At 43.2% G+C, this 16606-nt stretch overlaps 1 protein-coding gene across 5 annotated transcripts; it reads right to left on the bottom strand.

Moving 5' to 3' along the window:
- Window positions 1-360: 360 nt before the first annotated feature.
- Window positions 361-16371, bottom strand: ENTPD6 (ectonucleoside triphosphate diphosphohydrolase 6). 5 transcript variants are annotated; one of them, XM_030447995.1, is made up of 15 exons: window positions 16301-16371; window positions 13966-14307; window positions 12534-12610; window positions 11612-11755; window positions 10411-10486; window positions 8803-8838; window positions 7560-7648; window positions 6137-6216; window positions 5142-5206; window positions 4689-4790; window positions 4073-4213; window positions 3173-3229; window positions 2024-2136; window positions 1611-1735; window positions 361-1562 (listed from the first exon to the last, which is right to left on the bottom strand). In XM_030447995.1, the coding sequence occupies exons 2-14, from the start codon at window positions 14216-14218 to the stop codon at window positions 1646-1648; spliced, it is 1323 nt and encodes a 440-aa protein (XP_030303855.1). In that variant the 5' UTR covers window positions 14219-14307; window positions 16301-16371; the 3' UTR covers window positions 361-1562; window positions 1611-1645. The 5 variants fall into 5 exon arrangements, with proteins under 5 accessions (XP_030303855.1, XP_030303857.1, XP_030303853.1 ...); XM_030447997.1 differs by having other exon boundaries at window positions 361-1482; window positions 1634-1735; XM_030447993.1 differs by adding an exon at window positions 15340-15508 and having other exon boundaries at window positions 361-1735; window positions 16301-16352.
- Between the last annotated feature and the right edge of the window lie 235 nt (window positions 16372-16606).

Raw genomic sequence — 16606 nt, 5'->3', positions numbered from 1 at the left:
CCCGGGACTGGAGCGGCGTGGAAGGCGGGCTGATGGGGCCAGGGATGGTATGGGGGGCCGGGAATGGCCGCAGGGCGCCGGGATTGGGTGAGACGGGAACAACATAGGGGTCCGAAATGACGTGTGGGGAGACGGATAGCTTGTGGGGAGAAGGACGGCATCTGGGGCTGTGGTATGAGGGGATGGGAATGGCTTGAAGGTAGAAGGATGGCAGGAAGGAACAGGGATGTGGGAGATAGGGTGGCATGTACAGACCTGGACAACTTGCAGAAGGGGGGTGTTGGGGCACTCATTTCTCAACTCACTCACCCTGCAGGCTCTACAACTAAAAGCCACACCACCACAACCACCACGTTTTCATTTTAAATTGGGGGTTTTATTGCCGGTACAGTGGGGTTCAGTGTCCCCTGTACACTCATGTGCAGACTGCCACACCATGTCACACTGCCCCAAGGAGTAGTCTTGTGGCCATGAGCCCACGAGCTGGTGCACACACTGCTGGCTCGCAGGTAGACTGGGCTCTTTAGCACTCCCAAAAGACCACTCAGGTCTGCTCTAAACATCCATACAAATACAACACAATTCCACAGTTAGATTACAAATAGCACAGCATGTCCACTTCAGCTTCCATTGCTTCCAAGATCTGAGTGGAATGTTGCAGGTACCCTGCCAGGGCTCAGTGCAACCACAATACATTCACTTATCACAGCGAGGTGTGTCTGCAGGCAGCAGCACCCAAATAACAATGTAAATACTTTCATCCCAGGCCCTGCATCAACCTTGCAGAGGCACAAATGTCTGTGAGGTCCAACAACCCTACTTGGTGTTTATTTCTGTGGCTGCCTCTTGTTCATCAGTCTTGCCCTGACCAACTCCAGAACTGCCAAATCTATCATTAGCCCTGTACCCAGCTCCCAGGTCTTGTTCATCCATCAAATCTGATGTTGTCTTCCACCACCCATCTCAACAGCCAGGGAACCAACATTAGGCTGTAGGCTTTAACCCTACAGGGTACAGAGGCTCTGAGTCATGCCTGTAAGTCCATATGGTTTCCAAACTGCTCCTGAGCTTTCCTGCTTCAGCAAGTGGAAAGCAGAGCTGAGACTCCCATAGTATATTCCAAAGCCACTGCCTGCCAGCAGCACGTGTGTAAATGTGCTGTCTTTGCACGCACGTGCAGAAGTTTACTTTCAAACACAGAAGTAGTAAAATAAAAATAATCACTGAGAACTGCTAACAAGAAGGAAAAACACCCTGAAATCAGGACAGTAAAGAATTTCTTCTGGAGTGACCTTTTCCCACAGCAACTTCACCACAGTATAAGCACATTGTAACAGGCATATTCCAAAAACAAAAGGGATTTTCTCATAGAGATCATAGATGTCCTGCAGAGTCCTGGTTTTCCTTCAAGAATTACCAAATTTTACATCATGTTGAACCCAGATGCTGTCAAATCAAGGCTTGCCCTTTAGATACTGCACTCTGCAGAGTAAAGAAGAGCTAGTGATCAAGGGGATGGAGGAAAGGTGCCTAGTTTATCACTTCCCAGAGGACTCTGGAAGCCAAAAACAGGCCCCTCAACAGGTTCTCCTGTGTTTAGCTTCCAAAACCCAAAAATCTTCCCGAAAGTCACCTTCAAGGAACTTTAGTACTGCATTCTATTGAGTGAGTCAATGTAATGAAAAGTGGCTCCCAGTGCCCAGCTTGTTTCAACATTGTCAATTTTCCGGGCAAGCTGGAAAAAAGCCAAAAAACAGAAAAAACAAACAAAAAAACCCAAGTTAAACCACAATACCTTGCAGGAGGAAGTATAGGAGGTAAATATTGTGCTGAAGGTTAACAACCAGTTAATCACCATCAGATGGACAGTGTCCCTCCACCCTCAATCATAAAGCATGTGTTGATGCAAGAAGGCAAGTCAAGGACTGAGCTGCTGGCATGATGACTACTGCCTCAGCACCCTCCTCCTGCCCTGGCCCCCTCCTGCTAACTACTCTCCCCAGATATCTACTTCATGCCTTACCTTAAAGACTTGGCTCTTTGGGAAGCCCAGCTCTTGCAGGAGGAAGGTGATGTACGTGAGATCCATGCAGAGAAAGGGGCTACTTCCAGGGCTGATTTCCATGGTCTTACATACTAAGAAGAAAGAAAACAGTGAATGTGCACTTAGTGTTCAGCCCAGCTTTGAAAAACCTCAAATGAATCCATGAAACACCTCCTGTCAGTTCAGTTGTGCAGTGATGGAACCTGTTACAATGGGGTTGAAATGACACGCACAGTTAGCAGAATTACGAAAGCTTTCACACACTGGAAAGAAGTTCAAGGCATTCTGTCACTTCTCTAAGACAACTGAGTTTCTTGTTTCTCTCGGAGAAAGGATGAAAAGTGCCTTCAACTTTTCTTTTATGTACTTCAAGCCTTTAAAAATCTCAGCAATCTTAAAAGTGTTATGTCTCCAGAGGATAAGCACTCAACAGATGTTGACAAAAGCAAAGGAAACAAAACAGAAAATAAGAGGAGGAAACTGAGGAGGAGGAAACTGAGGAGGAGGACGAGGAAAATAACAAAGTAAACTTCACTTCCTTTCTTAATATGAATTATGCAAATGGTAGTCCAGAAATCAAAGCTACAAGGATTGTACAATCACTCAAAGTTTACTGAAAAGCCACATGTCAGTTTGATCAAAGCCTCAGTTTGTGCTATTACGAAAATAACATTAACATTTGTAATTCCTGAGTGACAGTTCTCTCTGCAGCTGATGAAGTGAAAAACTATGAACCTATTTTCTTGCTTTTCCCATTATCAACCAAGCATATGAACAAATCTTGAGACAAAAAGAAAAATTAAACCACATTAGACCAGGTTATGTTAACAGGATGAGAACCTTCACATCTCTTTTGAAACGTGATTCCAGGACAATTGTTAACTGGCAAGTTTATTAGTGATTCTTGAGAGAGTCTTGAAAGTATTGCAAGATGTGTACAAAAGCAAGAATTAATATAGAAACAGTTGGGATTTTCAAAAATAATCAGAAATTTTGGTGAGACGGTAGGGACAGAGATGCTCAAAAGAGGTGCTCAATATTTACTTAAAAACTCAGGCATCTTAGCATGTCATGTACTTGCCATCTTGGTATGAATTTACCCACAATTACTAATGGCATTTTACTCACTGTATTTAGCTGCAGTTTCAAAGTCAGCAACAGTTAAGCTTCCTCCATTTTCTTTATCTAAAAGAAAAGAAAACATGGTCTTTCATAGTTTTTGTATAAAGGCAATTGTAAATTCAAGTCATAAAGGTCTTTTGGAAATCAAACCTAGAGTCAATGAAATCAGTAAAACTCTCACTTGTTTTATAGGTAAAAGAACCTTTAAATGATTCTTAATATAGATTGAAAAGGCTAATTTTTTTAAGAACTTTAGCCTGGTTTCCTAAAGAAACATTTGAAAGAAACTGACTGCTCTGCTCTGTAACACCTGAACACAGTTAACACCACTCTCCAGATCCAACAGGGCAGTGGTCCTCTGCAACATATTAAATCTGAAATTATTTGTAAAACAAAGTGGCTGAGGAGATGGGTAATGTTTGCCCAAATCAGCCTTGGATGTCATCAGCTGCTTTCTGCTACTGCACCTGACAGCCTCACGTAGACCAGCATACCACTGGAAAAGAGGTGAGATGCATTCTGAATATATGTGGAATTATCTGAAAATCTTCACGTAATAAGGTCAGTGAAGCAAAACACACAGTCTGAGACCACTTTACTGCTTTACAGCCCAAGAATTTGAGGACTTTTTTCTATTCTGTAGAGTTCAACAGACAAAAGCAATTTTTGAAATGCAGACGGTTTGTTTAAAAGCCATTACCAGAAGATGCAGGTCCTACTTCACAGCCCCTGTACCTTCTCTATAGAAATGAAATACCATTCAATATCCAGTAGAAACCAGTATTGCACAACAGAATAACTAAAGACTAAGCTCCATGACAGCTTAGTAAAGCATAGTGATGTGTGTATTACCATTTTTTCCCCAACTTGTCATTTAAAATTAAATGAAAACAGAAGTGAACATACCTATAAGACCAACCTCTGCTGCACAGTCATAGTAGTAGGAGAAAGTATAAAAATCCAAGTCTTTCACTTCCTCAGCTTTATGCACTTTTTTGTAAAGCATCTTTGCCACTTTGTTAGAACAAGACTCATACAGAGGCTCACCTAGAAGAAGGCAAAGAAGCACAGCATATTATAGGCAAAGAGTTAAATATGCATACAATTTATTTAGGATCTGCCAAGAAACAGGCTTCTTTTTCCACAATAGCATTTCCTAAGCCCTCACAGGGATCTGAAATCTGCATCTTTTTTCAGAGGCAACAGTTACTATCGTCAGGTTGGGACTAAGTATGCAACAGACCAGAGATGGACAACACCATTTGAGGCAGAATGATTCTGAAATGCCTTTTCAGGAACTGCTAAACTCCACCTGCATTACTACTAGCAGCTTTACTGACTGGGCAGATACACCATGGCACAAGAGGAAAGAGCTGCACAACCTCTTTAACAGCTCATCAGGAGGAGCCAGACAGAACAGTAAACATAGAATGTAGTGTATTTAGCAAGAGGCTGACAAATGTATCGGTTAGTCTGATAATAGCATGCTGGCCTGGACAGAAAGAGTGATAAATCACTATACCTGCCTTCTGTCCCTTAATTTTGTACACTATCTCAGCATGCTGCCACTCAGATTTGAAGCCGGGTGGTAAACAAGGGCTGATCAATTCCTCCCCTTCTCGTACTGCAGAAGTGAAACAGAGCCACATTAGGGAGAAACAGGAGTTAATTTCAGATCCCTCAACCCCAGCCCTGCCCCATACCATCCCACAGACTCAGCAAGGCACCTCCAAGCCCCAGTCATGGCTCAGATGTTCCATGCCCCTACCCCCAGGGCTGGCAAGAACCCAGGCCTCCTGGGATCTAGCAGTGTCACTTTGTGCATTCACTTCAAATGCATCCAGCCATGGTGTCAGGAGTCCATATACCACTCAGGAACCTTGAGCCCAGTGGGAAGGGGACAAACAACATCCCCTACAACAGGGCTACGTACCCTATGCTCAGAGACAAGACTTCAGGAGTGCCCATAACTTACAGGGTTTTCCCTCAACTCCTCCTAAAATGGCGAGCCTTGCTGACATCAGCCCGAGTCCCAGGTAACTACAAAGGGATAAAAGCATCTGTGAACAACAAACATCCTTCCTCTGATACTCCACTGACAACTTGGCTGGGACATGCCAGTCTCCTCTATGTGGTCCCAGCAAAATGGCTCAACTCAACAGCTAATGCTGTTGGGAACATAAGAGGCACATTGTGACAACTTGCTCTCATAGCACCCTTACCCAGAATGATAACCTCTCTTGGGAAAAGCAGAGGCAATAGCTGTCAATGTTAATCTGCCTCCTGAAGACCTGGGAATGCTGAAGGCATTTCCCTAACCTTTCTCCCACCCTCCTCAAAGGCAGCACAGACTCCAGCATACAGAATCGACTCTTTCTGAGCCCAAACACATCCCACAGCAAACTCAAGTGGCAAGAAGCTGCCTCCCTCTGCCCTTAACACTGGGAGCAGGGCAAGACCAAGAAAGAAGGAATGGCAGAGACAAAGCTCTGTGAACCAACTGCAACCCCCATTCTCCATCCTCCTGTGCCACATGGTGGTGAAGAGGTAGAACTGGGAGTAAAGCTAAGCCTGGGAAGGAGGGAAAGGTTGGGGAAGGTGTTATTAATTTTGTTTGTACTTCTCTTATCCTACTGTTTAATTGACAATAAATTAAATTAACTTCTCTAAGTCAAATCTGTTTTGCCCATTATGGTAAAGGGTAAGTGACCTCCCCGTCCCTACCTTAACCCATGAGCTTTTTGTCATATTTTCTTTCCCCTGTCCTGTTGATGGAAGGAGAGTGATCGAGTGGCTTGGTGGGCAACTGGTGGGCAGTCAAGGTTAATCCACCACAATGATATGATTCAGATTGCTCCACTTCTTCCCAATACTCATTTGTAAGAACCCCACATCAGCAGAACACCTACCTCTCACTGGCTTCACAGAAAGTTTCTATCTGTACCATGTACTCTCTTTCCCACAACTAACCTGTATGAATATAACTTGTAAGTGTTGTTAAACATCTGAAATGAAGTTGTGTGGCCAACTGGTGATTGCTGGAGAGTCATCTGGAGGGAGAAAAAGATGTCACTGCAAGGTTTCTGCCAGCAGCAGACACTGCAACATAACTTTAGGAAAACAAAGCGAAACAAACCTAGCACAGTTCAGAGAGAAATGATGAATTTGCAAGTTTTTTTATTTGTCTGCTGATACACAAGAGAACATCAAAACCTGGACCTAAAATAGTGTCTAGATATGACAGTCTAAACTGGTTAGATTTTTATTTGTATCCACACCAAACTAGTGTAGAAAAAAATTATTTTAATTAAAAAGGAATCCCTATTCCACCTCATTACTGCTTTTGTCAAGAGATTACAACAATTGCCTCTTCATATGATCCCTACTAGGGAGACCTGTGTGCAAAATACTGTGAAAGCCAGGCACACATTATCTTCCTACTCAACTGAATTCAGCTGTGAACTCCCACAAACTAGAGGAAAAGCACAGCACTCTGCTTGCCAAGGAACAGAGCAAGGACCAGCCTTTGGTCTGAAGAAATAAAAGGGTAATTATCTAAAGCATTTTGCAGCCTCTTCACGGAGTGCACAAGCACAGTAAGGACGTTTGTGGGTAGCAAAGCTCAGGCCATGATGCTGTTCATGTTGATCTTACAGTAATACCATCTCTAAAGTCTCAAATTTCCACATCCTGGGCTCCTCACATTCCCTGTCATTCTGCTGTAAAAGCCCAATGTCTTGATTAGCCCAGGTTGGGACACTAGATGCAACACTCAGACAACACTCTTTGCTTTTCTACAGCTTAACTATGAACTCTACCCAGGCCAGAGTCATATGACTCCACATCTCCAGAGCTTCCAGCTCACAGAACACCTATCAAAATGTCAGGAGAGGAAACTGAAATCACAAACATCAGCATGATGTTTTTACTACATAATACCAGTTGCTCCATAGAAAGCATTAATTTGCAATGCAGTGAACTCAGGAAAACCACCAATAAGGCTTGAGAAGGCACCTTACTGTATTCTTCCAATTCAATATAAGCCAAATATTGGACTTGAATTCATTGACAGCATTGTCTTTGTGTTCCTCAGTATAAGCAGAACAAACTGAGAGTCAAGGATTAAGACTCTCACGTGCACACTGTGTTTCCGCCAAGGTAAAGCAACCCTGGTAGGTTCATCACTTGCACCACTGGGCTGGAATAAGAGGAATGACTAGGAGTTGCTAATGCCTCCAGGACTGATTGGAACAAGGCAGATGTGACCAAGTGACCCATGTTTTTCTGTCAGAAGTGCAGGCTAACATCACACTGACAAGCTCTTCGTCTGATTCCAAGGGATACAATAGACTTTTGCACCACCATTTCCCAACACTGTGCATGTTTACATTACCTTGGTGCGTGGAAGGAAGGTGATCTGTGTTGATCCACCACCCAAATCCAGCATCCCTACAGTTTTCTTCTGTGGATCATCTAGGTTACCTGAAATGTGTGACAGTAACAGAGAAAGCCATGGTGGGAGCTGTGAAAAACTGGGTAGGAACAAAACCAGAAGTACAGTGGTAAAGTAAGACAACAATCTAGCTCCTTGTGTCAGCTTCCTGCCACCACTAAATTATACAGTCATCTACAAGGCACTTATTTTGGATTTACCAGGGTGACCCAAAAATCTTCAAGTGACAGTTTTGCTTATTTCTCTGGTGGCTGCTCATGCCCTAATTACAGCAGTTTTGGTTACTGAATTCCTAAACATTTTTCAGGAGCCTTTTGCAAATTCTTCTTGGGTAACCACTTTGTAATACAGAGGAATGTGGTCTTCTTGGCCAATTCTTCTGGTCCCTTAGTGATATTTTGCAGATTCCTGTGGCCAAGGGGATGGCAGACTGAAAAGAGCTGGCTGAACAGACTCCTCTCTTGGAATTCTTCCTCCTGCCAGTCCAGACTTCTCTTCTTATGTAAATCCAGTTCTTCTCAGCATGATCCTTCAAATACACCTTCCTGACAGGAATAGTTTGTGCCAAGTACCTTGGTATATCTCATGGTAGCCAATATCTGAAGATCTCTGACCTGAAACTTCCTGTGAGCATAAAAAGCTACAGAGAACTTGTCATATTGCTCCACATACAGTGCGTGCTGAGCTGAGTAGTCAGGAGACAGATGACTTTATTTATTGTCAGGAAGGGCTTCGGGGTAGCTTTTTCTTTACTCTTCAGCTACCCTTTTCTAACTCAGCAGTGTAAACAGTTGTGGTATTTCTATGTTACAAATCTGTAAGGAAGTCACATAGCACTTTCATTCTGTGCAGGGGCCAAGCATAGCTATACAACCCATATAAAAAATTCAGTCAGAACTAGTGGCAGACTCTAAAAAGAAATTAAATGCTCTGGTACTCTGCAGGGAACTGAAAGAAAGACTACATTGAGCATCTAGGAAAAGTGATTCAACTCCTCACTCTGTCAAGTAAATGACCAAAATCCTAATGACTTAAATAGGCCAGGCCAAAAACAATCACTGACTTATTCCCAGATCCTTCTCTTTCCCTCTCCACCCCAATGAATGAGCAAAACCCATGCAGAAAACAGCATGAATTTCACAGCATCAGTCTTATCTTTATGCACATGCTCATGTACACATACCTGTTAAAAAATTTATTGTGATCCAGGCTGAAATACCTAATGAGGAAAAGATTTAGAACATGCACTGTTAGATCATACCATTTCATTTTATTAAACAACAGTAACAAATAAAATAAGGCATATTACAAGGTCTTTCTGCTTTAGGATCTGTGTAGCTGAAGGCACTTGTAAGTTTTCATACAGTTTAACTGCACTATCTAAAGAAAATAATCTGAAAACCAGAGCTTGTCATCCAACAACAGACACCAGAGACCATCTGCCACAGGCTCCCATGTCCCCCTTTCACAAATGGAAGACTTCTAATACAAAGTCTCCACAGGATGTCTAACTGAGAGCTAAGCAAGGACCATCAAGAAGGCTCTGCTGAGCTCTCCTGACCTACCCTGCCCCAAAGCCAGTGTTTACACAACTGTGAACAACTGTTAAAAAGCAGTATTAGATGTCTTGAACAAAGAGAATCACCTTCTATACCACAGTATATATACTTATATATATAATACTTAGATTACTTATACAGTATTTGGAAGAGAAGCCCCATATATGAAATGCCTAGAGAACTTTGGATTTCAAAGGTCAGAACCCGAAGTAAGAAGTCACAAAGGCTTCAGTCCTTAGCTAAAAGCAAAGGAAATGACTGACACTCACATTGCTCATTTTCTAGGAAAATATCCATTGGTAGGCTTTTGTTTGATGTCAGGCACTCAAGTTTCCTTTTGAATACTAAGCATTTCCATCTTTTCAGCGTTTTTCTTGTTTTCCTCTAAGCATTTTTGTGAGCCGGACTGTTACTGTCCTTTTCTTATACTAGAGACTTTTTCTCTATGAATTAGATAAATTAGTGGGCCTTATGATAACAAATTCAAACATTTACCCATGCAGTTAAAACTCAAGGCATGCTAGGGAACATTGCCCAGGTCAACCCTTGGCTGAACTGAGGCTGTCCCTGCTATTAATGATTTTAAAACAAAACAAAAAGAATTACAATGTCTCTCATCCATTAAGCGGTAAAAAAGAAACTCATAAACAGCTCCAGCTATTTTAAAGTTGGGTTTCTAAGCAGATTTAAAAAACACCTGAGAGCTCAGTTGCTTAGATTTTAGACACATTTCTTCAAATCAGTTTAAATCAAGACTGATTCTGGTTCTGTCCTCAGCATTTTTGATGAGCATCAACTTACTTCAGTTTGCATTTTCTTCTCTATATACATTTTTTCAAATTCAGCTCACAATCACATTCATTAGACCAGTTATATTTAACATGATGACCTAATACTTCCAGAAGGCTCTGGTGAGTCTTGTCAAGAAGAAAGTGTGCAAATCTAGTTACTGAGCCCCATCTCAACAAGCAGATATTCAGCAACCTTTCCGTAAGTGCTGACTGCACAATGGCTTCCTGGTGATCCCAAAGGAATTGCCCAGCTCTCAGAGCTTTGAAAATCAGGACAGAGTTCAGGACTTCAAATTGGAAAACATAGCACAAAATCTTTTTGGCAGGCATGGACTGAGGCTGTGTAAAAACTGTCAAACCCACCACTTGTGGGTTCTCACTACAGCAAGTGTCAGCAGGGATCTCCAGGGTTGCAGAAAGAGTCTTCACAAGTCAGCCTACCTTCATCTGTTCCATTCATTATGGACACGCAGTTGTCCCTCACAAAGAAGGGGGAGGCCTGAAAAATCTCCTTCACCTGTAGTTCAAATAAAAGCTACACTCAGGTAATTTTTTTCAGCTGGAAAGCAATTTAAAAAAAAAACAAAAAACCCCAACCATTCCAGTTTTACACAACTGGTTTTCTTCTTGGACAAGATCCTGACTGCTGCTCGCCACTTTGAGGTTCAACAAGCATCAGGTCAGCAACTTACACGCTGGCTCTGCAGTTGGTTGCAGAGGCAGTGATGGATGTGTGGGTTTTTAAGTATGAAGGCTGCTCAGAAATGCCATTAACAAGGCATAGACATGGAAATGGAAGGGAACTCAATTTCCTTTGCTGCAACTGGTGACCCACAGGTTATTATATCTGCACAGGAAAGGCAGGAGTTGGACACCCAGGCTTTCAGGAATGTCACAGGGAACAGCATTATTAACAGGAACACACTGGCTGCTAGAAGTCCTCTACGCTGCATCCTACATGAGGCAGCAAAGCCCTAGGTTTCCAGAGTCCTCTCAAGTAACACCTTGCAGCAGTTCCACCTGAAATTCAGTGGGGAAAACTACAGGGCAGCTTGCAGACAGCAGAATACAATATAGACATTGCTTTTCACTAGACCACATTTCTTCCTTCCAATTATTTCTTAGGAAAAGAATACACACTTAATAAACTTTTCCTGCAGTCATGAAGTCTAGAACATAACTGGTTTGATTTTATAGTATTTTAAAATATTAAACACATTTTACATACCTATAAATACAATTTACATTACTTCCAATCAATATCAAGGAGCAACCTTGCAGCAACAGGCTGATAACATCACTGATCAAATAGCTGAGAGCTTTTTTTCAAAATAGGAGTATCCTGGTCAAAACCAACAAATGCCCAGTAAGAAAAAGCCTGTGGTGACTGTCTGAAAAATCTCATTATATTTGTTATTTATATGTCATCTCCAGGCTTATTTGGAACTGTCATAATTTCTTTGAGCATGTACTCAAGCAATTTTTCCCCCCAACCCCATTTGAGATAAGGTGGTTCTGCACTGCTCCTAGGGTTAAAGAATAGAAATGGCTTGTATATGGGAGGAGTATGCACCTTACACAGAAGGGACAAAATTTTGCTTTAAAATTTCTGGAACACAAACCGAAAGACAAGAAATAGTACCTTATCCAGCAGCTTCTGAGCTTTCTCTCCTGGCAGCAAACGTAGGCCAGCTGTGGCTTTCAGGACCAGAGGAGTAAACTTCCACAGCTCGACAGGAACTTCCTTCTTTGCCACCTCCAGGAGATCTTTTATTCCCTGGCCACTCTGTGAGCAAAAACCACAAAAGGCTTCTTACAAGCTGTTTAAATTTGCAGTTCTCCGAAGGGCAAGAGGATGATCAGAGGTATGATTCACTGTAAATGTGGAACAGAGGCAAGTGGATATCACAGGGAGGTAGGAGAAGGTGAAGAACTCACTGTCTTCTACAGCTTGAGACCTATGAGGTATATTGGAGATTATCCAGCAATAGGTCAAAAGTAAATAGAAAGAATCACTTTTTCCAACAGTGACAGAGAATTCTCTGCCACTGAACGTTCTGGCTACAAAAGATTCTAAAGGCAGTATGACAAATCCTTGGGGGAAAAAAAAAGCCTTTGGAGCCAGAACATCACGACCTGGGTGTAAATCAGACTCGGACAGTCTCTAAATCCCTGCAAACCCGAAGGTAAGGGAGACAGGAGAGAAGTCACTTAGTACTTGGTCTGTTCTTCAGTCAATCTTCCTGAGAATCCAATTCTGGTCACTTTTGGAGAAGGCTCTGCCACAACCCAGCACAGCTCTTTCATCATTTTCTTGAGTGTACTGAAATTCTTAAGGCAGAAAAAAAATAAACACCCACTGTGCATAAGCAACAACTTCAGCAAGTGGAACCAGATATATCTGTTCTTTACTCCTTTGCATGTTGACCTACTTATGCTGTGGGTTTGTATCATTTGGAGGCACGAGACAATTCAGCATACTGTACCACAGCAAGATGTGATTTGCACAGCATATCATGTAAAGAAGGTTTTGGGGCACATACTTTTACAGCAAACAAAATTACCTTTTCGACATCATCAGCATATGCAGACAGACCTGGCTTCAGTGCTTTAAATGTCTCATGGGTTAATCTGGGAGTCTCTGTGCAAAAGCAGTAATCCAAACTTTAGTAATGGTAGAAATAATTGTGCATACATAAAAAGAAGAACATTTTACAAATTACAATATTATGTTAATGGAAGTCAACTGAAGCCTGTGTCTGGTGAACTGTGAACACCCACCCTACTTCTAATTACCATCCTTGGTATGGAACTAACTCCCAAGAAAAGCATTTTTGAGTCATGACTCTTTTCCAAGTGCCAATGTCCACTGTGCACATATTTATCACACTCATCAGGCAAACACCAGATGGGTTCAAGTCCTGAATGGCCCTGAGTCCTTACACCTGCTGCATGAAGCTTTCCAAACTGTACTGGTAAAGACGCAGTTTAGCTCTGTTCTGGCTAAACTTGACTCCAGCAGAATTGAGTGGAACATTTACTACTATTTTTAATGGCAGCAGTGGGAGCCAGACCTAAATATTCTGGAAACCTGCAGTATAGACAACTATATTAACCTGCAGGCAAGACAACAGAAGCTTGACAACATCCTCCTCCTCTGCCCGACTACATTTCATAAAGTTTCCTGCAATATATCCTGAAATTGTGTTTAAAGAGAAGCAGGAAAAGGCAAAGATTAAGGAATACAGTGAAAGAAGGAAATCCGTGGACTGATGTTTAACATCTTTGGTGGCTAAGCCCTACACTAGCCCTTTCTGCAAACCTAAGATGCTCCCCACAGGCCAACCACACCATACACCACTCTGCTAATCCTTAAGAGCAGCCCTAGATCACCTGGTAACAGCATTCACATGGGTTCTTTCATCTTTAAGAGTTTCACAAATAAAAGCTGTCAGCACCTAAACACATGAAGCTTATGACTGCAAAGGAAAACTAGAGCTCTTTTTATAAACCTCTCAGTCCTCAGCAATACTTTCTGTCCAAATGCATTATACAGCAATTTTAATCAAAAAGTGAAGTCTTGCTATTTAAATCCAACACTGAAGCCAAGGATGCACTAAACCAGATAATGCAAAAAGGAGCAGCTCACTGCTGGGAACTGGAAACAGCCAACAAATTCATGGCAAAAATCTGGAGGAATAAGGCAGTTTGAATTTATAATCCTCTCTTCCACCAAGCAGTGTTATGAAAAACTGCTCTTCTGCATAGCACTGTTCTAAAGATAGATCTGCTATTTAGCTCATGTTCTGAAATGACAGAATTTTCTTGTTTTCCCAATTTCATCCAGACCCACATGTCTGAATCGTTACATACTTCCTGATGGCTCTCTAGAAAGTGTTGAAGCAAACTTGTTAAAATAATCCCTAAAAAAGAACGATGAATCTGTTCCATAGGTTATGGGAGAATTAATATTATTGTGCAATAAGTGAGCCACACCTTTTGGCTGCTGGGTAAATTTAAAAATATGGATGCGAGTTCCTGTGCTTCCTGCATCAAACATAATTCCATAAAAGACCGAGAGATCTGCAGTCAGTGCCTGACGGTTCAGTTTCTCTCCCCTGCTTTCAGCAACAGTTGCTCCCATGACTGGTTTGGAATCCAAGTGCCATTTTATATATGCAACATAAATAGCTATGCATGCCAAAATCCCAAAAGCAAAGAACCGCTTCGATATCTTCATGGCTTCCATTTATCGGATGTTTTGTTTCTTCCCTTTATGAAATATTTTATTTCTTGTCCTTCACACAGAACAGGTGGTTCCCACATCACTCCTATATCCTACAGGGAAAAAAAAGATATGTTTTATTTTCTAAGCTGTTGGAAGGATCTAAGAGTAAAATGGCTACTTGACAAGGGACTTACAGGAGTACATCTGACTTGAGCATTAGTTAAACAGTAAATTGTTAGTAGGTTTAGATCTGTGATCAGAGAGTTGGGCATAATAGTCTAAGCAGTAAGTCACTGCCATCAACAGCCTGGTAAAAGAATTTACAGGGATCAGACTACTGATGGCAAGTGAGAGGATTTATGCCTGCAGCTCTTTCAGCATCTGGAGTTAAGGATAACAGCTACTGTCTTCAGTGCTTAAATCTATCTCAGCTAACACAGGGAAAATGCAAGCAGTTAATTGCTTGCATTTATTCCAGTAGGACAACATAGATTCCCTGCATTTAAAAATACAGGATTCACCTGCAAATAACTTGTAAAACTGGACCTAGCAAGAAAATCCCTCTCTCTGATGTTGCTTGTACTGACCACTAAATGCTTCCATGGCTGCTGGATGCCTATGAAACTGCACACTACTTTCCCAGTGGTTCAGAAGGAACACATGCACTCCCTTTAGTATGTCATTGACATCTACAGCTAATATTAAAACATGAAACCATAGAAATCTCCTTTTCTCCATTGCTACCAAGGCCTAAGAAGGAACAGAGTAAGTAAGTAGAGTTCAGAGAAAACAGATACAGTAATTGAGGTGGGAAGGAACTTCAACGAGTCTCTCATCCAATGCCCTGCTCAAAGCATCAGCAGCTATGGGGACCCACCATGCTGCTTAGGGCTATAATCAACTGCATCTTGAAAGCCACCAAGGGTGGAGATCCCCCCAGCTCTCTGCAAAACCTGAATCATTTGCAGTTAACTTTGTTAGCTCCTGGATGTTGAAGGAGGTCCCAGAAGACTGGACAATTTAAAATCAGTGTTTAAAAAGGCAAGACGGAAGATCCAGGGAATTAAGAGTGACCTCCCTAGATCCAATATCAGGAAAGTAATCACAGCAAAGAACAATGCAAGAAATCTACAAGCACTCACATGGCATCATCCTGACGATTAAAAAAGTCAGTGGTGATTTCTGGGGTGCAGATTACATTACAACTTTTCTCTTTTGATATTGTAATGGAGAAAGCAAACCAAAAAATGAAGTTGACCAAATCACAGTCATGACACATATGGAGTATGTTGACACAGTTCTGGAGGTTGACTTGAAGGGGTGAGAGAGCAAAATTAAATTCAAGGTGATTACAGAGTATTGACAAAAAATGGGTAAGGAAAAAATTTATACGTATGGGAAAAAAGCAGAACCACAGGCACAAATACACATGAAAAGCAGATCAGTGCAGGGAAAAAGGAACTGTAAGCAGTCACCGATTAAATCGGGTAAAATGAAAAAAAAACCAAAAACAAAACCAAAAACCACTTTCTGGCTTCCCCCACCAGGCAGAGATGTAGCCGGCAATGCGTGCCTATTCAAGGGCTAACCCCTCCTGTCTTCCTGGGGCCAGAAAGGTTTCAGCTGCAGCCACTGGAGAGCTAAAAGCAGCTCACCAGAGGAAAGCAGCAGGAACCGAATGACACCTTGAGGAGAAAGAAATCTTCACCTCGGAGAACGGGAAGATGGACATATGAGAGAGCTGGAGGAGCACCTGCCTGCCTGTATAACCATTCTACCCCCCTTTTCCTGAGGAGAATCGGAATCAACTCTTCCCTGCCTCTGCCAGGGAACGGAGCCGGGGGTCGGGCAGGTGCCCTTCACGCCACAGGCCCACAGGCAGCCTGCGCGGACCCGACCCGGCCTCTTAGTGCGAGGCGGGAGGCGCGGCCCGGCGCGGCCGAACCCGAGAGACGCCCGCCCGCCCGCCACAGCTCCTCACAGACGGATCCCCGTGCCCAGCCCAGCCCAGCCCAGCCCAGCCCAGCCCAGCCCAGCCCAGCCCAGCCCAGCCCACTCGCGTTCCCCCCACTGCTCCCCTCCCGCCCCGGCGCCCGCACTCACACCGCTGCCGCCAGCCCCGCTATGGCGACGCCGCTGCCCCGCCCCGCGGGCGGTCGCCGCTGCCGGTGCGCAGGCGCCGTCCGGGCTGGAGCGTGGGGGCTGACCCGCGGCCGTGTCCCGCCGCCCAAAGGATGGGGGGTGGTGCTCGGCGTAGTCTGCGGGGGCTTCTCCGGGAGGGGAGGCTGAGGCTGACCCGCAGCTTCCGCAGCAGCTTCTTCCCGCAATGCCTTCGCAGTGGTGACGCCCCGAGAAAAAAAATGGGCAAAACGCCAAAGCAGGTCCTGTACCCCTGGGATAAGGTCAGCA

The sequence above is a fragment of the Calypte anna genome, chromosome 3, assembly GCF_003957555.1.
Source record: "Calypte anna isolate BGI_N300 chromosome 3, bCalAnn1_v1.p, whole genome shotgun sequence".
NCBI classification, from domain to species: Eukaryota; Metazoa; Chordata; class Aves; order Apodiformes; family Trochilidae; genus Calypte; species Calypte anna.
The sequence above is the reverse complement of the archived record's forward strand: the minus strand, read 5'-3'. Positions and strand labels throughout refer to the sequence as shown.

Coding starts and splice junctions, on each gene's coding strand:
- ENTPD6 (XM_030447995.1), bottom strand. CDS start 14,218: ATGGAAGCCATGAAGATATCGAAGCGGTTCTTTGCTTTTGGGATTTTG. Junction 11,756..12,533: donor ATGCTGATGATGTCGAAAAG/GTAATTTTGTTT, acceptor TTTTGCTCACAG/AGTGGCCAGGGAATAAAAGA. Junction 4,214..4,688: donor AATTAAGGGACAGAAGGCAG/GTATAGTGATTT, acceptor GCCTTCTTCTAG/GTGAGCCTCTGTATGAGTCT.